This window comes from Scyliorhinus torazame, chromosome 2 (assembly GCF_047496885.1).
Source record: "Scyliorhinus torazame isolate Kashiwa2021f chromosome 2, sScyTor2.1, whole genome shotgun sequence".
NCBI lineage: Eukaryota > Metazoa > Chordata > Chondrichthyes > Carcharhiniformes > Scyliorhinidae > Scyliorhinus > Scyliorhinus torazame.
The window spans coordinates 199343829-199365385 of NC_092708.1; the positions used below are offsets into that span (position 1 = coordinate 199343829).

The 21557-nt window shown below is 44.1% G+C and overlaps 1 protein-coding gene across 8 annotated transcripts in view; it reads right to left on the reverse strand.

Annotated features, from left to right (window-relative positions):
• LOC140395077 (uncharacterized) overlaps positions 1-21557 on the reverse strand; it is a 659825-nt gene that overhangs the window by 374665 nt on the left and 263603 nt on the right. For all 8 annotated transcript variants that reach the window (XM_072482474.1, XM_072482512.1, XM_072482492.1 and 5 more), the window contains 2 exons: positions 16077-16205; positions 14692-14880 (listed from right to left, as the gene is read on the reverse strand). In XM_072482474.1, the coding sequence (XP_072338575.1) occupies positions 14692-14880; positions 16077-16205 (318 nt within the window). The remainder of the gene's footprint in view (positions 1-14691; positions 14881-16076; positions 16206-21557) is intronic.

Below are 21557 nucleotides of genomic sequence, written 5' to 3' on the forward strand. Positions count from 1 at the left end.
GCATTACAAGCCAGCTGTTTAGCCCACTGTGCTAAACCAGCATGTGGATATTAGATTTGGCTCTAGAGAGATTGGGTCATGTGGGCCTGCACAGTTTCGGCTCCCGGACGGAAAATGGCACTGATACGTGGAACAAATCACGCGTTGATGGGCAGATCTTTTCTACACCATATTTCTGGATATGATAACACATTCTCTGGCTTATCCTCCATTTCTGTTGAGGAACCTGCGAGGGGTGTAACTGTGTGTTTGTTTATTTTGTGCGGAATGAGCTGATATAACTTTGTATTGGTACCAATATGGAACAGCAAAGTTTCCTTGTTGTTTAATGGTTAGTGTGACATGTGGAATGTTAAGTAGCTGATTTAAATTTTTTTGTTCCTGTTCACCATTTAACAAATAAAAATATTCGCTGCTCGTTCCTGCTGGTGGCTGCCAATGCCTGAAGGGGTGTCTTTGTTTACTGCTGCCTCTTCTGCTTTGTGGCCTGGAGTAAGGAAAGGGAGCATGTAAGATGACTTGCTGCTGGTGCTGAAGAAGGGAAGGGGAGCTCTTTCTCTCTTCTAGCCTGTTCTGCGCCGTTGCGACTTTCCACTATTGAGAGTCTACTGTTTGGAGCTGCGGGAGGGGGAGGCGGATTGATCCAAATGAGCAACTTGGTAAAGTAGTTGAAGGAATTATTTTGCAGATTGCTGGTGACTTTGTTGTACTGTTGACTGTTTAATGATTAAAGTCTGCTTAGTTTTCTTTGTATAAATGCACTGTAGTAGTTTTGTGTTTGTATGATATTCGATAGCAAAAGGTGCTTCTGTGTGTATGGCATGGTGCCTTTTCCTTGCCAGTTTCTAGTTAATGTAATATATGGGCTGACTAATAGATTGTTGTCATCTTTTTATGGAAAGGTACTGTTGACCGTTTAATAAACAAAATATTCTCAAGTGGCTGCAGGTTGTGTTTGCTGCTTGCTCCTGCTGGTAGCTGCAAATGCCTGAAGGCAGTTTGTTTGTTTGTTTACTGTCGTCTATTTTGCTTTTGTGGTCTGGTGTAAGGAAAGGGAGGTCGTAAGATGACCAGCTGCCAGAACTGGAGAAAGGGAAGGGGTGTTTTTATCTCTCTTCTGGTATGCTCTGAATCAGTGTGACTTTCTGGTTTGACTTTCCATTCTTGAGAGTCTATGGTGTGGGTTGCGGGAATGAAGAGATTGGCGGATTGATCTAAATGCAGCTGCAGCTGCCTGGAGGCTGTCTGTTTCCTGCCACCCCTTTGCGTTTGAGGCCTGGCATAAGGAAAGGGAGAATGTAAGATGACCTGGTGCCAGCGCTGGAGAAGGAGAAGGGGAACTCTTTCTCTTTTCTTTTGTGCTCTGCGTCGGTGTGATTTTTCCCTTGCTGAGGAGTCTACTGTTAGAAGCTGCAGGAGAGAGATAGGCAGATTGATCCAAATGAGCAACTTGCCAAAGGTGTTGAAAAAATGCTTTTGCAGATTGATGGTGGCTTTATTGTATTGTTGACTGTTTCATGTTTAATGCCTGGAGGCTGTGTATTTGTTTGCTGCCGCATCTTTTGCTTCTGTGGCCTGAAGCAAGGAAAGGGAGGATGTATGATGATTTGCTGTCAGCACCAGAAAAGAGGAACTGGTGCTCTTTCTCTCTTCTGGTGTGCTCTGCATCAGTGAGACTTTCTAGTGTGACTTTCCACTGTTGAGAGTCTACAGCTGGGAACAGCAGGAAGGGGAGAGAGGCAGATTGATCCAAATGAACAATTTGATGAAGGTGTTGAACAAATGACTTTGCTGGTTGCTGGTGACTTTATTGTACAGTTGACTTTTACCTGTTTAATGCCTGGAGGCCGTGAGTTTGTTTGCTGCTGCCTCGTTTGCTTCTGTGGCCTGGAGCATGGAAAAGGAGGATGTAAGATGACCTGCTGCCAGCACTGGAGAAAGGGAAAGGGTGCTCTCTCTCTCTCTCTCTCTTGGCGTGTTCTGCATTAGTGTGACTTTCTGCTGTTATTTTCCACTATTCATAGTCTACTGCTGGGAACTGTGAGAGGGGGCGAGAAACGTGGTTTGATCCGAATGAAGAACTTGATGAAGATGTTGAAGAAATGCTTTTGCAGATTGCTGGTGACTCTATTGTACTGTTGATGTATTTGGTTTTCTTTGTATAAATGAATTCTTGTAGTTGTGTTTGTAATGATATTCTGCAGTGAAAAGATGCTTTTGTATGTATGGCACAGTGCCTTTTCCTTGTTGCTTAATGGTTAGTGTGATATATGGACTGATAAGTCGTTTGTTTTAATCTTTTTGTATAAAGATATTATTGGCCATTTAAGAAACAAAATATTTTCAAGTGACTGCAGGTTGTGTTTGCTGCACGCTGCTGCTGGTAGCTGCAACTGCCTGAAGGCTTTGTATTTATTTGCTGCTGCCTTTTTGCTTCTGTGACCTGGAGTAAGGAAAGGGAGGAAAAAGATGACCTGCTGCAGCATTGGAGAATGGGAAAGAGGTGCTTTTTCTCTCTTCTGGCATGCTTTGTGTCGTGTGACTTTCCACTGTTGCGTGTCTACTGCCAGTGGCTACGGGAGGGGGAGAGAGTGACGGATTGATCCAAATGCAGCTGCAGCTGCCTGGAGGCTGTGTGTTTGTTTGCTGCCACCTTTTTGCTTTTGTGGCCTGGAGCAAGGAAGGGGAGGGTGTAAGATGATCTGCTGCCAGTGCTAGAGAAGTGAAATGAGCTCTTTCTCTCTTCTGTTGTGCTCTGCATCAGTATGATTTTTCCCTGGCTGAGGCGTCTACTCTTAGAAGTTGCAGCAGGGAGAGAGAGAGGCGGATTGATCCAAATGAGCAACATGACGAAGCTGTTGAAAAAATGCTTTTGCAGATTGCTGGTGACTTTATTGCATTGTTGACTCTTTCATGTTTAATCTCTGAGGCCATGTGATTGTTTACTGCCGCTCTTTTACTTCTGTGACCTGGAACAAGTAAAGGAAGAATTGCCTGCTACCAGTGCTGCAGAAGGGAAAGGGGTGCGCTTTCTGACTTCTGGCGAGCCCTGCATCGGTGTGACTTTCCAGTGTGACTTTCCACTGTTGAGAGTCTACTGCTGGGTACTGTGAGAGAGAAGCAGATTGATCAATGAGCAACTTGATGAAGGTGTTGAAGAAATGCTTTTGCAGATTTCTGGGGACTTTATTGTACAGTTGGTTGTTTAATGTTTAATGCCTGGAGGATGCATGTTTCTTTACTGCCGTCCCTTGTGGCATGGATCCTCCATTTTGATCTGTGTGGGGTGATACAGTGTGTTTAGCTTTCTTTGTACATTTGTGTTTGTACTGATATTCTGTAGTGAACAGGCAATTTTGTGGGTGGTATGGTGCCTTTACCTTTGTTGATGGTTGGTGTGATATATGGACTGTTAACTAGTTGGTTTTCATCTTTTTGTATAATATTGACCGTTTAATTATCAAAATATTCTCAAGTGGCTTTTCGGGGGTACACGTGCTATGTCTCAGACAATGAATATTTCATCGCATTTCACTCAAACTTTGAAGCCTGAACTCGAGGGGCTGGTTTAGCACAGTGGGCTAAACAGCTGGCTTGTAATACAGAACAATGCCAGCAGCGCGGGTTCAATTCCCGTACCGGCCTCCCCGAACAGCCACTGGAATGTGGTGACTGGGGGCTTTTCACAGTAACTTCATTGAAGCCTACTTGTGACAATAAGCAAGTTATATTATTATTATTAGAAACGTCAGCACCATGTGGATCAGGGGAGAGCACCTGAGCATGGTCTGCCTAATGTTCCGAGTGTTATGGGCCATGGTTTAGAGAACCCCAAAGTGTATCATGGAGTTCACCTGACCCACAACTTTTAATAGATTGTTGTATGGGGAGCACACGGCCCACTCTACAGGTAGGGTACAGCAGAAATGGAAAAGTATTTTTAAAAACAAAACAATGTTTATTCTATGAACTCAAGTTAACCTTTTAAAAACATACAGTGAACATCTTAGCAACCATTAATTCACATATAACCCCCAAAGACTACAACCCTACGTAAACCTTTAAGCTTTCCTTTTAACATCCATACGTCCTAAAAACAAAACCTTTATCAGAAGCACATCAGGTTAAAGTCACGACTGAAAACATTTATAATTCGGAATTCAGCAAATGATCAAGAGATAGTCTTTTGATGGCAGAGAGAACAGCAGTACACCTGCTTGGTCTGGCTTCAGCTCCAACACTGAAAATGAAACTAAAACACACCCTGCAGCCTGCTCAAAAATGAAAGTGAAAAGCTGCCAGGCAGCCCAGCTCCACCCACACTCTGACATCACTGCAGTAGTAAACACACATTTCTTAAAGGTACTCTCACTACAGATATTTATATACACACCCATTTATAAACATCCATTTCTTAAAGGTACTCTCACAAGACACCTCACCCCAGAAAAAAAAACCCATCAACTTCAAGATGGTTTCATTTTTCACCTTTTCACCATTCTTTAAGAAATGCTTATAGTAAATATACTTTTTTGTGTCAAAAAACAACACACGCAAACAGGTATAATAATATAGTCCATTTTTTTTTCTTCTTCCTCCAACTGAAATCCTTCCCGATTGACAGTCTCTTTGAACAAGAAGGTCCTTGCACATTCCGTCCATTTCTCTACGCCTTGGCATTTCGCTTTAAAGTCAGATACTTTAATTAAATTTGATCACAGAGTCCCTTGCAATTCTCCAGCACGGGAGCATTGGTTATCACAGCTTTCAGGCAGTCAAATGCCTGTTGTCCATTGAAATTTTCGACGCTTCTTCAGCATGTCCATCAGTGGAGCAATCACGCGACAAAAGATCTGGTCCTGTGTAATGAGACAGGATTGATTCAGGATCTCATAGTTACGGATCCTCTCGGAAGGAGCGATCACAATATGGTGGAATTTAAAATACAGATGGAGGGTGAGAAGGTAAAATCAAGCACTAGTGCTTTGTGCTTAAACAAAGGCGATTACAATGGGATGAGAGAAGAACTAGCTAAGGTAGACTGGGAGCAAAGACTTTATTTTGAAACAGTTGAGGAACAGTGGAGAACCTTCCAAGTGATTTTTCACAGTGCTCAGCAAAGGTTTATACCAACAAAAAGGAAGGATGGTAAAAAGAGGGAAAATCGACCGTGGATATCTAAGGAAATAAGGGAGAGTATCAAATTGAAGGAAAAAACATACAAAGTAGCAAAGATCAGTGGGAGACTAGAGGACTGGGAAATCTTTAGGGGGCAACAGAAAGCTACTAAAAAAGCTATAAAGAAGAGTAAGATAGATTATGAGAGTAAACTTGCTCAGAATATAAAAACAGATAGTAAAAGTTTCTACAAATACATACAACAAAAAAGAGTGGCTAAGGTAAATATTGGTCCTTTAGAGGATGAGAAGGGAGATTTAATAATGGGAGATGAGGAAATGGCTGAGGAACTGAACAGGTTTTTTGGGTCGGTCTTCACAGTGGAAGACACAAATAACATGCCAGTGACTGATGGAAATGAGGCTATGACAGGTGAGGACCTTGAGAGGATTGTTATCACCAAGGAGGTAGTGATGGGCTAGCTAATGGGGCTAAAGGTAGACAAGTCTCCTGGACCTGATGGAATGCATCCCAGAGTGCTAAAAGAGATGGCTAGGGAAATTTCAAATGCACTAGTGATAATTTACCAAAATTCACTAGACTCTGGGGTGGTCCTGGCGGATTGGAAATTAGCAAACGTGACACCACTGTTTGAAAAAGGAGGTAGGCAGAAAGCGGGTAATTATAGGCCAGTGAGCTTAACTTCGGTAGTAGGGAAGATGCTGGAATCTATCATCAAGGAAGAAATAGCGAGGCATCTGGATGGAAATTGTCCCATTGGGCAGACGCAGCAAGGGTTCATAAAGGCCTGTCGTGCCTAACTAATTTAGTGGAATTTTTTGAGGACATTAACAGTGCGGTAGATAATGGGGAGCCAATGGATGTGGTATTGCAGGATTTCCAGAAATCCTTTGAAAAGGTGCCACACAAAAGGTTGTTGCATAAGATAAAGATGCATGGCATTAAGGGGAAAGTAGTAGCATGGATAGAGGATTGGTTAATTAATAGAAAGCAAAGAGTGGGGATTAATGGGTGTTTCTCTGGTTGGCAATCAGTAGCTAGTGGTGTCCCTTAGGGATCAGTGTTGGGCCCACAGTTGTTCACAATTTACATAGATGATTTGGAGTTGGAGACCAAGGGCAATGTGTCCAAGTTTGCAGACGACACTAAGATAAGTAGTAAAGCAAAAAGTGCAGAGGATACTGGAAGTCTGCAGAGGGATTTGGATAGGCTAAGTGAATGGGCTAGGGTCTGGCAGATGGAATACAATGTTGACAAATGTAAGGTTATCCATTTTGGTAGGAATAACAGCAAAAGGGATTATTACTTAAATGATAAAATATTAAAACATGTTGCTGTGCAGAGAGACCTGGGTGTGCTAGTGCATGAGTCGCAAAAAGTTGGTTTACAGGTGCAACAGGTGATTAAGAAGGCAAATGGAATTTTTTCCTTCATTGCCAGAGGGATGGAGTTTAAGACTAGGGAGGTTATGCTGCAATTGTATAAGGTGTTAGTGAGGCCACACCTGGAGTATTGTGTTCAGTTTTGGTCTCCTTACTTGAGAAAGGATGTACTGGCACTGGAGGGTGTGCAGAGGAGATTCACTAGGTTAATCCTAGAGCTGAAGGGGTTGGATTACGAGGAGAGGTTGAGTAGACTGGGGCTGTACTCATTGGAATTGAGAAGGATGAGGGGGGATCTTATAGAAACATATAAGATTATGAAGGGAATAGATAGGATAGATGCGGGCAGGTTGTTTCCACTGGTGGGTGAAAGCAGAACTAGGGGGCATAGCCTCAAAATAAGGGGAAGGAGATTTAGGACTGAGTTTAGGAGGAACTTCATCTCCCAAAGGGTTGTGAATCTATGGAATTCCTTGCCCAGTGAAGCAGTAGAGGCTCCTTCTTTAAATGTTTTTAAGATAAAGATAGATAGTTTTTTGAAGAATAAAGGGATTAAGGGTTATGGTGTTCGGGCCGGAAAGTGGAGCTGAGTCCACAAAAGATCAGCCATGATCTCATTGAATGGTGGAGCAGGCTCGAGGGGCCAGATGGCCTACTCCTGCTCCTAGTTCTTATGTTCTTATGTAAAACTTTTGCACAAATGTTCGATCAAATCCATTCATGCCAAGAAATCGCATTAATTCCCTTTGTCTTGAGGGTATCGGAAACTCTCAAGGAAAGTGCCTTGGGCTTTTCCAAATTCACTTTTGGTTAGGTTTATCACCAAACCCGCCTCCTGAAGTCGATCGAATAACTCCATCAGATGTTTCAAATGTTCTGTCCATGTCTGGCTGAATATTACCTGATCGTCAATGTATACCGCACAATTGGGTCATTCCGAAACAACTTTGTTAGTTAACCGTTGAAATGTGGCTGGGGCGTTTTTCATGCCAAATGGCATAACTTTGAATTGGTATATACGATCTGGATTCACAAAAGCTGAAATCTCCTTCGCACTTTCAGATAAAGGTACCTGCCAGTAACCTTTAAGTAAATCCAGTTTGGAAATAAAAGCTGATTGTCCCACTTTCTCAATGCAATCCTCCAAACGTGGGATAGGATAAGAGTCGGTTCTTGTAACTACATTAACCTTTCTATAGTCCACACACAACCGTTGGGTACTGTCTGGTTTTGGTACCATCACTATGGGTGAGCTCCATTGGCTGCAACCCACTTCAATTATGCCATTTTTAAGCATACTCTCAATCTCTTTATTAAGCTATGCCAATTTTAAAGGGTTAAGTCTGTATGGATGTTGTTTGATTGGAACAGCATTTCCCACATCTACATCATGTATAGCCATTTTAGTACTTCCCAATTTATCTCTACAAACCTGCCCATGTGATATCAATAACTCTTTCAGGTCAGTTTGTTTTTCCTCTGGAAGGTAACTCAACAATTTATCCCAATTTTTAAGAACATCCTCATTTTCCAATTTAATTTGAGGTATGTCAAATTCACAGTCATATGGATTTGGTTTGTCACTTTGAGTTAGAATCATTAAAACCTCCTCCTTTTTCTCTCCTTCCCTTCCAAAGTAACTTTTAAGCATATTCACATGACACACTCGGTGAGTCTACCTTCTATCTGGTGTTTTTACCACATAATTCACCTCACTTAATTTCCTTTCAATCTGATAAGGTCCACAAAACCTTGCTTTTAAAGGCTCACCTACCACTGGTAACAACACTAAAACTTTATCTCCACTGACAAAACTACGAACTTTGGGTTTCTTGTCCGCTACCCGTTTCATCACATTTTGTGCAACTTTTAAATGTTGTCCAGCCAATTCACCTGCTCGATTTAATCGTTCCCTCAAATTTGGCACGCAATCCAATAATGTAATTTCTGATTTCTCACTCACCAATTTTTCCTTCATCAAGTTAAGTGGTCCTCTTACCTCATGACCAAGAATTAGTTCAAAAGGACTACATTTGGTTGACTCATTAGGTGCATCCCTAATTGCAAACAGTACAAATGGAATTCCTTTATCCCAATCCTCTGGATAATCTTGACAATAAGCCCTCAACATTGTCTTTAATGTCTGATGCCACCTTTCTAACGCTCCCTGCGATTCTGGGTGGTATGCAGTTGATTTAAATTGTTTTATTCCAAAGCTATCCATAACTTCTTCGAATCACCTTGAGGTAAAATTTGATCCTTGATCCGATTGTATTTCTGTGGGTAGTCCATATCTAGTAAAGAATTTAAGTAACTCCTCCACAATCTTTTTAGCTGTAATATTACGTACTGGAATGGCCACTGGAAACCTTGTAGACACATCTATTATAGTCAAAAGATATTGATTCCCACTTTTTGTTTTAGAAAGCGTTCCTTCGCAATCAAGTAGGACCCTTGTAAAAGGTTCCTCAAATGCTGGAATGGGTATTAAGGGCGCTGGTTTTATCACTGCTTGAGGTTTCCCTATCACTTGACATGTGTAACATTATTGACAAAATTTAACTACATCTTTATGTAGTCCAGTCCAATAAAAATGTTTTTGGATTTTAGCTTGAGTTTTCCTTATTACCAAATGACCTCCCACTGGTACCTCATGTGCAACTAGCAACACCTCCTTTCTATTCCCTACCGGCAATACTACTTGATGAACTTCTGCCCACTTTTCATCCGCCTGCATATGTAAAGGTCTCCATTTTCTCATCAAGACATTACTTTTACGGTAATAGCACTCTGGTATACACGCAGATTCCTCTTCTGTGTATGCTTTCTGATACATCCGGTTTATTTCTATATCTTTTTATTGTAATTCCGCCAATTTTCCTGAACTAAGAATATCCGCCTCATCCTCCACCTGTTCTTGTTCTTTTTCAACCATCTGATCAAAAATCGTTTCTGATAAGTGCACTTCAACTTCATCTTCACTCTTTGATTGCTCCTCTTGTCTTAACATGTGACTTTGCGAACTTGTTACTACACAATCTGGAAAAATCCCAGGATATTCGTCCTTCAACTTTTCAGTTTTCTGATTTTCCACTGGCTGATCAACCACAGTAGGCATCACTCCCACCTGTGATCCAGCTATATCATTACCCAAGATAAACTGTATTCCTGGACAAGATAGTTTCTCTATTACTCCTACTACCACTTCACCACTCTTCACTGGACTTCCCAACCTTACCTTATATAATGGAACTCTACTCCTCGCACCCTGAATTCCACATATTACCACCTTTTCTGGCAACATTCTTTCCAACTACATAACTCCTCACCTCTTACCATTAAAGACTGACTCCCGTATCTCTTACAATTGTGACTTCTTTACCTGCTCCTCCTGATGCACACGAGTAAACTTTACCCACACAAGTAAATTCTTTAAAGAGATCTGGCACCTTCTTATCAATCACCTCTTGATCAGGCTGTACAATCTTTTGCACCTCCTTCGCTTCACTTGGGCTTTCCTTTACCTCTTTCTCAAACCCCACTGTCTTATCCTGTTTCACCACATCAGCCTTCCCAGTGCTTTTCTTCAACCACCAACACTGTGACTTTACATGGCCTAGTTTATTACAGTGAAAACATTTGAAACTTTTCATTTCTTTTCCACCCTCCTAGATTTCTTTTTAAATCTGAGGTACACTCTCTTTATTGTCTCCCATCAGATCACCCTTACCTTTACCACTTGAGTATTTCTCATGTCCCCGGTTTCTATCCCTCACAGGCTGAAACTGATGTCGGAAACCAAACTTTGATTTATGAACGAATTCATAATCATCAGCCATTTCTGCTGCTAACCTCGTAGTTTTAACCCTCTGTTATTCCACATGAATTCTCAATACATCAGGAATTGAATTTTTAAACTCCTCCAAAAGCATAGTTTCTCTGAGAGCTTCATACGTTTTCTCTATTTGCAAAGTCCTTATCCACCTATCAAAATTACTCTGTTTGAGCCTTTCAAGCTCCATGTATGTTTGACCAAATTCTTTCCTTAAATTTCTAAACCTTTGTCTGTAGGCTTCAGGCACTAGTTCATATGCACCTAAGATAGATTTTTTTACCTCCTCATAGGTCCCAGATACCTCCTCCGGTAGTGATGCAAACACTTCACTAGCCCTACCTATCAGCTTTGTTTGAATCAGTAATACCCAAATGTCCTGTGGCCATTTCATTTGTTTAGCTACCTTCTCAAATGAAATGAAAATGGCTTCTACTTCCTTCTCGTCAAACATTGGCAATGCTTGGACATGTTTAAATAGATCCCCACCAAGCCTTCGACTTTGACGCTCTTTCTCTTTATCCTCATCACTATCATCTAACTGTACGTTTCCCTTTCAACTCGCCATTCTTAACTGACTGCCATTTTCTGAAGTTCAAACACTCTCTCTCTTTCTTTTTCTTCTCTCTCTCTTTTTCTTTTTCCTCTCTCTCTCTTTCATATTCAAGCTGCTTTAATTCTTTCTCATGTTCCATTTGTTTAATTTGTAATTTGAGTCAAACTGTATCTCAGGCAATTTTAAATGCTTATCCACCGCCATAATTATCTCATCTTTTCGCATTTTGTCAGGTAATGTTAATTGCAATGTTTTTGCCAAATCTAACAATCTGCTTTTAGTCTCTGTCCGTAAGGTACTGCATGTGACCGTCTCCACCCCCAAAACTTCAGAGTCTCTGAAAGCCATTGTCCACAACACACTCCCTACTTAATCTGAAATACCACACCTGAAAAGCAACCACAATATGCTCACCACTCACTGTCTTTAAGTTCAGTAAGCCAATCCAATAGATAGATTTTATCCCCCTCGAGCCCCCAGTTTGTTATGGGCCAGAATTTAGAGAACCCCAAAGCGTATGATGGAGTTCACCTGACCCACAACATTTACTAGATTGTGGTGTGGGGAGCACACGGCCTACTCTCCAGGTATGGTACAGCAGAGATCGAACAGTATTTTTTGAAGCAAAACAATGTTTATTCTATGAACTCAAGTTAATCTTTTTAAACATACAGTGATCATCTTAGCAACCATCAATTCAAATACAACCCCAAAGAATACAACCCTAAGTAATCCTTAGGCTGTCCTTTTAACATCCATAAGACATTAAAAAAATATTTTAACAGAAGCACATCAGGTTTAAATTCATTACTGAGAGCAGTTATCACTCTGAATTCACCAAATGATCACGAGATAGTCTTTACATGGCAGAGAGAACAACATTACACCTGCTTTGTCTGGCTGCAGCTCCAACACTAAAACGAAACCAAAAAAACACAGACACATCCAAGCTTTTCTCAAAGTGAAACTAAAAAGCAAGTCCAGAGCTCAGCTCCACCCACACTCTGACATCACTGCAGTAACATGAGCAGACAAACATTTCTTAAAGTGACATTCTCATGAAAATAGTACTACTCAGTAGAGGAGATGTGTGAAGAGATCAGATTAGTCCACAAGTCCATCAGTCCATAAGAGAGTCATTTCGAAGTCTGGTAACAGCAGGGAAGAAACTGTTTTTGAATCTGTTAGCGTGTATTCGCAGACTTTTGTATCTCCTGCCTGATGGAAGAAGTTGGAAGAGTGAGTAAACCGGGTGGGAGGGGTCTTTGATTATGCTGCCCGCTTTTACAAAGCAGCAGGAGGTGTAGACAGAGTCAATGGATGGGAGGCAGGTTTGTGTGATGGACTGGGCGGTATTCACGACTCTGTAGTTTCTTCGCATCTTGGGCCGAGCAGTTGCCATACCAGGCTATGATGCAGCCAGATAGGATGCTTTCTATGGTGCACCAGTAAAAGTTGGTAAGAGTCATTGCGGGCATGCCAAAATTCCTTAAGTTTCCTGAGAAAGTATAGGTGCTGTTGTGCTTTCTTGGTCATAGCGTCGATGTGGGTGGACCAGGACAGATTTTTGGTGATGTGCAGACCTAGGAATTGGAAGCTGTCAACCATCTCCACCTCGGCTCCGTTGATGCTGACAGGGGTGTGTACAGTACTTTGCTTCCTGAAGTCAAAGACCAGCTCCTCAGTTTTGTTGACATTGAGGGAGAGATTGCTGTCATTACACTACTCCACTAGGTTCTCTATCTCCCTCCTGTATTCTGACTCATCGTTGTTCGAGATCCGACCCACTTTGGTTGCGTCGTCAGCAAATGTGTAGACAGAGTTGGAGCCAAATGTTGCCGCGTGGTCATGTGTGTATAGGGAGTATAGTAGGGGGCTACGTACGCAGTCTTGCGGCGCCCCGGTATTGAGGACTACCATGGAGGAGGTGATGTTATTTATTCTTCCTGACTGTGGTGTACAGGTCAGGAAGTCAGTTTTCGCCCCCTTATTTAAGAAAAGATATTTGAGGCAGCTCAGAGAAGGTTCATTAGGATGACCTCCGATATGGGTGGGATTGTCTTATGAGAAAAGGTTAAACAGGTTGGGATTCTACTCATTGGAGTTTAGAAAAATGAGAGGTGATCTCATTGAAATATATAGGATTCCTAAGGGGCTTGACAATGTAAATGCTGAGAGAATGTTGTCTCTCATGGGGGAGTCTAGGCCCAGACAGCTTAGTCTCAGAATAAGCGGGAGCCAATTTAAGACTGAGATGAGGAAGAATTTCTTCTCTCAGAGACTCTGTGAGTCTTTGGAACTCCTTGCCACAGAGAACTGTGGGGCACAGTCATTGTTGATATTTAAGGCTGGGATAGATAGATTCTTCATCAGTAAGGAAATCAACAATTATAGAGAAAGGGAAAGCAAGTGGACGTGAGGAATGTCGGATCAGCCATGATCCTATTGAATGGTGGAGCAGGCTCGATGGGCCAAATGACCTATTCCTGCTCTTGTTTCTTGTGGTCATCTTATGGTCTAATTACTCTATTCACTGTTCTCATTAGCTGTTGTCCCAGTTTAGGGCAGTTCACTAATTACCTGATACTTTATAAAGGGGCAAGGATGTTGTAAGCTTCTGCTTCATGCTCAGTGTCATTCCCTGATTTTGAAGTTGATGACACTGTTATGGGCCAGGGTTTAGAAAACTACAAAGTATATCATGGAGTTTACCTGACCTACAACCTTTAATAGATTTTGGTTATGAGGAGCACAAGGGCCTACTTTCCAGGTGTTATGCAACAGAGACCTTAAGTATTTCTAAACAAAACAATGTTTATTCTATGAATTCAGTTAACATTTTATGAACACACAGTAAACATTTTATCAACTACCAACACAACTACCCCCCACAGATACAGTACCCTATATGTAACCTTTAATAACTTGCCTAACAACATCCATAAGCCAAACCCCCTTTTTAACAAAGCAGTAGGTATAGATTCTTTACACAAGACAGTTATCACTTTTAAATTATCAAGTGAACTGGACACCTTTTAACATACACAAAGAGAGACAAAACAAACATTCCTTGTCTGAATTCAGCTTTCAACTGTCTAAAACGAAAGTAAAACACAAGCCATAAACAGCTTCCAGCTCAAAACGAAAGTTAAAGCCAGAGACACAACCCAGCTCCACCCACACAGTGACATCACTGCAGCTATTTGATAAACACCGATATCTTAAAGGTACACCCCCATGACAGACATTGAAATTAATTTTGTTGCTGAATCCAGTAGTTCTGAATGGTGCTGAATAGAAAAGTACAATTGTTTTTTTAGCAATGTTGTGTATATTTTTCTATTACTCTGCACTATCTCTTACACTGAACAAGGTGGACCATTGAGTTTGAGGGTATATTTATACATGTCAAAATATCCAGCAAAGGTTACTCTAAAGGCATGTGATTTTCATGTCTGCCAGTGTGAGTGATTCACCATTTACTGGGCAAGGAATGTTCATTGTGAATACATGAACATTTGTTCATATATAATATGCGTTTTACAAAATCCTTCATTAAATTTATTGAGAAGGGTAAGAGGAGGTTTACCCAATGGATAGAATGTCTTGGATAGTTGATAATTTTGGAAACTTGCTTTGAGCGAATAAATCAATCTAGCTTCACCAAAAGAGAAAAAAAGCTCCAAAAGTACACTCAGGATCTAAAAAAAAGCTGCACTCTGTACGTAGAAAATTGTCACACGCCTCTCCCCAACCACTAATGCTTAATACACATTACTGACCTCTTCCAGCTGTTCACTCTCTTCACTTGTGTCCACAGATATGGAAGATTCTGGAAGAACCAGTTCAGCCACAAAAGGAATTGAGATTTCTGTGGCTTCACCGGACAGTGCATCACTCTTTGAGCTTGAATATATTTCATCTTCTTCTGTTTTTGATTCCAGTTTGGGATCAGCTGCTGTTAATAATTTCTGCATTCATAAACAGAACAATATCAGTAATGATCAGACAGTAGTAGTTTTGGGGATACTGATTGGGGCAGGGGCCTGGCCTTGTTGGCTCTTTAATGTTGGTCTTCGAAGACAAGGAACAAGAGCACAATTAGATTTAACTGTGAGTATTGAACCAAAGTAATTGGCGGGGGGAGGAGTTACAATGAGTGAGTTAAAGAAACTTTCAAAATAAACTGTGCAGGATCGGTGGATTGGCCATGCTAAATTGCCCCTAAATTGGGAAAAAAATAATTGGCTACTCGAAATTAAAAAAAAAAAATAGTCACATGGAAAATTAGATAAGTTGTGGGTTAGACGAAATTGATGGGCACAATTTCAGCTCAATGGCCAAAAGGATTTCCAAAGGAACTGAGTCAGACCAGGAGGAGGGCTCTAACTTTGTTAACAGTGACTCCTGATAATGCCAATGCAGCATGAATATTTCCCGTTGCCTGAATCAATTACAACAGATCTGTGCAGTCTGTACCTCATCCCATTTGCTCGTTTCCATTTGCGAGATTCTCTGGCCTCCCTGAGGTGTGTTTCGTGGAGGCTGGAGGCCGCCCGCCGTTGCAGGCGGTAGGATCGTCTGGTCCTGCCACAGTTAATGGGATTTCCCATGGAATCTACCCCCCCACACTGCCGGGAAACCCGCAGTGGTGGGGGTGCACTGACCAGAAGATCTCGCCTCAGGTGCGACCATTCACCTGCCCTCCCCCAGTTGCCAGCCACGTTCTCCATGGTTAACTTCACTGTCTTTTCTTTTAATTTATTCAGGCGTTGTGAGCATCGTTGGCAAAGCCAGAGCTCCTTGCCCACTCCTATGCAATTGAGCAGTGAGCTGGGCCACGTAGATGCCAGTCAACCATATTGCTGCTGGTTTGAGATCACATGGAGGCCAGACTGAGTAAGGATGGGAGATTCCTTCTCTGATGGGCATTCGTGAATCAGATGCATTTTTTACAATCTGCTCACTGCATGGTTGCAATTTGTCAGAGTAGTTTTTTATTCCAGTTGTATTTAGTAACTGAATTTAATTTCCACAACAGCTGTGGAGGAATTTAAATTTGTATATTCAAGTCATTGGTTCAAACCTCCCAATTAATAGCCCAGTAACGTAATGATAAGGTTACCATACCCGGGTGCACTCTGGCTTTGGGTAGTTCTGTAGATACCTGAGACTCTGAGGCATCTATGTGGTTTTCTGCAGGTATATCTTTACCGGAGTCACTTGATAAACTTAAAAATGATGCAATTGAAAGGCTTGGTTTTGAATACGAACTTTGATGACTCCCTGCATATTTCTGCATTGAAAATAGAAAGATGAGTTTTTTTAGCAAGCTGCAAATCATTTTCTATTCCTCTGCATTTCCTCCTGTCCTAAAGAAGGTTGCTGATTGAGATCCAGTAATATTTATGCATGGTAACTTAGGAAACCAAGATAACTACTGGCACATTTAATTTTCACGATTGCCAGATGTAATATCAGAGCTGAGTCCAACATAAATAAAGCATTGTCAAGAGAGATATAGCTGGGCCAAATAATATAGAAAATATTTGTTATAGGATTTTCAAAAAGCTTTTGATTATGTAGGTCCAAATTAAGGCGCACATGTTGGTTCTGTGCAAGTAGCAGAATGGATACAAGTTGGCTGCATGGTAATGTATTCAGACTAGCAGAAGGTGGGAGGTCATAGTCCATGGGGATCAGTGTTGGAACCACAGTCCATCATTTACAGAAATTATTTGAATGTGGTAATCAGAATTGGATGCAATTTAACCACCACTTTGCGCCTGGCGTGGATCTAGGTGTGGCGATTAAATAGCGAGATTCGCGCCGAGTGCGTTCAGTTTGCTATTTAACCGGCCTGCTCCGATGGCCAGTTCCCGATCATGCCCAAATATGGCGAGCATATCATTAAGCCTAATTTGCATTAATTTCCACCTCATTCGCAAGATTGAGGTCGAATGTAATGGCCTCCCGGGAACTAACCGGCTTCCCCGTGAGGAATTACGTGGGCTTTGTTTAGTACTCCTTTTTAAAAATATGAAGCTGGTGCAATGGCTACTGAGGGGGACTGAAGAGGTCAGTAGCCAATTCCATTTTCGGACATGCAGTTCCAGGACACTAGAGCTGCTGCCCCAGTGCTCAGGAAGGATGTGTTGATGTGATTTTCCCCTCAGGGGGCAGGGGTATGGGCTTGGTTGGAGGGCTGAAGCATTCCAGGTCGAGGGTCGCCCCCGGGCGGGGTGGGGGGGGGTTAGAGGGGGGGTGAGGCACTTTTTTGTCCATCCAGCCATCATTAAATATTGTGGATACCCATTACAGAGGCAACTACAGCTACTGCCTGTGTGTCCGTCCTACCAAAACATTCCTGTTCTTGCTTATATGCCTAAGGTTACTTTAAATCCCTTTGACCATGAGCAGCCTCTAGCTTCAAAGCTGAATGCTATTGCTATTAAGGAACTGGTCTTGTTAGTTATGAGAGCACTTCACAATTCTCAAGTGATGTTGCAGGTTGTGTTTGCTGATTGCTCCTGCTGGTAAGTGCAAATGCCTGAAGCCCGTGAGTTTGTTTGCTGCTGTCTCTTTTGCTTCTGTGGCCTGCAGTAAGGAAAGGGAGAATGTAAGATGACATGCTTCCAGTGCTGGAGAAGGGAAGGAGCGTGCTATCTCCCTTGTGGTGTGCTCTGCACATTGTGATTTTCCACTGATGAGGAGTCTACTGCTGGGAGCTCGGAGAGGGGGCGAGAGAGGCAGATTGATCTGAATGCAGCTGCAGCTTCCTGGAGGCTGTGTGCTTGTTTGCTGCCACCCCTTTGCTTTTGTGGCCTGGAGTAAGGAAAGGGAGAATATAAGGTGGCCTGCTGCCAATGCTGGAGAAGGGGAAGGGGAGCTCCTCTCTTCTGGTGTGCTCTGTGTTGGTGATTTTCTGCTGAGAAGTCTACTGGTGGGAGCTGCGGGAGGGAGAGAGAGGCGGATTGATCCAAGTGAGCACCCTGATCACTGGATGTTGAGGCCGTTTACTGCACCTTCAACACCAGTGGAACATATGGATACCGAGCTTTGGTTCTGAATAAATCAGGCCGTATAAATAGGCCTGTACAATGGAGGCTCGTGGAGAGAAACTGATGGATAAAATGACCGAATGGCAAGGAAGTTCCATTCTGTTGAGGACCTGCGAGGGGTTATACAGTGTGTTTGTTTGTTTTTGTACACATGAAATGTTGTAGCTTTGTGTTTGTTCTGATATTCTGTAGCAGAAAGGAACTTGTGTGTATATGGCATGGCCTTTTCCTTGTTGATTAATGGTTAGTGTGATTATGGACTGTAAAGTCGTTGGTTTTCATCTCTTTGTATAAAGGTATTGTTGACTGTTTAATAAACAAAATATCTACTTTAAAAAAAACAATTTAGAGTATCAATGATTTTTTTTCCAATTAAGGGGCAATTTAGCGTGGCCAATCCACCTACCCAGCACATCTTTGGGTTGTGGGGGTGAAATCCACGCAGACACGGGTAGAATGTGCAAACTCCACAAAGACCAGGGCTGGGATTGAACCCGGGTCCTCAGCGCCGTAGGCAGCAGTGCAAACTCAAGCGCTGTCCTTCAGCACTGGGGATATCTACGGGTCCAAAGGCTGTGTGTGTGGATCAGGGAGGGCACCTGAGCATGGTTGCCTTAATATTCCCGGCAGGGCTCAGGGGTTTAGGGGCTCCTGATGCGGCCGGTAGTGAGTGTGCAAGGCAAGGATCTCCAGCACAACTGGCTCCCTGTATGGCATTCTGAGAGAAAGAGGGACACGTAAGGGTGGGGAGGCTGGGGATTTGAGGATCCCAGGATGGAAGCACTCACTGATTTTCTGTTTCTCACTTTCTCGAATTCCTTCCAGATATAATAATATAGCTGGTTATGTCAGTGCTGCAGAGGCTGCCCTCGTTGTGCTGGTGGCATCCCAGACAGCTGGATGCCAGAGAAAACAGCAGCATTGATGCAGGCTGGAGACGGCATCCCATGTTCAGGGGGCCGCTGCACACCCTGAAGACCCGACTGACCATCATGCTGAGGAGGAACCCAGAGAAGGGCGCCAGCAACAGCCAAAGGTGTCCAGACATCGTTGGTCTTTCGAGGAGATGACAGACAGCATGTGCCCAGAAGACGGTCTCAACAAAGAGTGTGATACCTCTGCCACATCCTCACAAACTGTGGAGAAGGAGGACACCCACTCCCGGTGGTCGTGAAGGTCACTGCAGCCCTGAACACCCGTCTATACACCCAGCTTATTCCAGGGCTTGACCGGGGACATTTCACAAGCTTCGGCCCAAAAGTGCATCCGTGAGGTCATGGGTTCCCTGTGTGCCCAGGCAGCAGACTATATTGACTTGAGCTAGCCGAAGCCCACCACGATGCCTGAGCTACAGGATTCTCCGCCATCTCTGGAATGTCCCAGGTTCAGGGGGTAATTGACGGCACGCTTGTCACCTTGCACACACTGGGGCATCCGAGAGTGCCCTTTGTTAAGTGGAAGGGGTTCCACTCCCTGTATGTTGAACTTGTGTGTGACCACCGCCTACGGCTCATGCATGTGTGTGCTCTATTCCCAGGGGACATGCGTGACAGCTGCATCCTGGGACACTCAGAGATCCCCGGCGTCTTCGAGGACCACCCCAGGATGACGGGTGATACTTGGGGGGAAAAAAGGGGTACCCGCTGACGCCCTGGCTGATAACGCCAGTGCAGTGGCCGGAGACCGAGGCGGAGACCCTGATATAACGAGTCTCGTGTATCCACCCATGCTGTCATTGAGAGCTGCATTGGAGTGCTCAAAATATGCGTCCCATTCCTGTCCTTCCTCCACCCCCACATTCGCAGACCCCCCGCCCCCCCCCCCCCCCCGCCTCATCTGCCCCGGCTACGCAGTTCTACTCTCCCAAGATTTGTGTAACATCACCCCAAGGTGGTGGGCCTGTGTCGGCACTGTCAGCGGGTCAATGTACAAGGCAGGAGAGTTATGATTACTGCTGTGAGCTAAGCTCTGGTGCTCCTGAGTTTATGCCAAAGTCTGGTTCCTGTGTTTCTGCTGAGGAGCGCTAACACCCTATGCACTCGCTGCAATCTCACTGACATCCCCTCCTGAATCTCACGGCTGTGATCTAGCATTTGCATCAGTTCTGGAATAATGACACTTCAAAATGTTTCCGTGACCAGTGATGGCCATGGAGTGAGTGGTCGCACGCAAGATGGCTCCTGTATGAAAACTGCGAAAACAACCTTTTAGCCCCATTAAATTGGCACCAAAACTATCCCGAACCTAAACCCAGCAGACCACTTCAAAGAGGAACCTTAAAAGTGAAAATGAGATGTGGTGGTATGCATTAGGTGTATGAAGGTACCCTGTGATGCCGAGAGGCTATTGATGGATAGACGCTGGGTCCCGATTGGATCAGCCGCCTGCTGGCTCCACCCAGTAAGGCGGAGTATAAGAGCCTGGGTTCTCCCAGCAGCCATATTCTGTAACTGTGCTGCTGGGGAACAAGCCTGCGTAATAAAGCCATCGTTCGACGACTCCTCATCTCGTCTCGTGAGTGATTGATTGTGCTACAATTTAATACGCAGACTTGTTCCCCAGCAGCACAGTTACAGAAGACCAGAAAATGCAGGTCCTGCATGCCAGGGTGAGCTCGGAAATCTACACTCTCATAGAGGACGCGGACGATTTCCAGGCGGCGCTCGCCATGCTGATAGGAATCTATGTTCGGCCCGTCAACCAGGTCTACGCACACCACCAGCTCGCGACTAGACGGCAAATCCCCGGGGAATCACTGGATGAATTCTACAGTGCGCTGTTAATACTGGGTAGAAACTTCAACTGCCCATCGGTTTCGGCTAACGAACACACAGAGCTACTGGTCCGAGATGCGTTCGTGGCAGGTATGCTTTCATCCCAAATTCGCCAGCGATTGCTGGAAAGAGACGCACTAAGCCTCAAAGAGGCACGGGCCCTCGTGGCCTCATTCGATGTGGCATCACAGAACGCCCGTGCCTACGTCCCCGACCGCGCGACAGTCCCTTGGGCACCGTGTACCCCGCCGCAACCGAACCCTCGGGACCCCCCGCCCCCCCGCAGGCCTGCACTGCCAGAGCGGCAGATCACCTGGGGGGTGTCCCGCTGCTACTTTTGTGGGGAAGGGAAACACCCCCGAATGCGCTGCCCGGCCCGCTCGGCCCTCTGTAAAGGGTGCGGCAAAAAGGAGCACTTTTTAGCAGTGTGCTAGGCCCGGGGGGGTAGCTCCAATCTCCAGGGGAGTACCCCAAACTCAACCCCCCCAGCGATCCATGTGCGGCCAATGGGTGCCGCCATCTTGGGTCCCGGACTCCATGCTGGAGGGATGGGCGCCGCCATTTCGTGCTCCTCCGACAACGTGCGATCCATGGGCGGCGCCATCTTGTCCACCCCCGACCCTGGGCAACCCGTGGACGCCACCATCTTGGCTGATGGCTAAGGACCCCGGGATGGACGGCCCCACGGGGCCTGAAGAAAACGCCCCGATGCAGCAACTACGACTGGCTTCTGTGACCCTGGACCAGTCTAAGCAGCAACAACGACAGTATTTGTAAACGGGTACGGGACGCCCTGCCTGATCGACTCTGGGA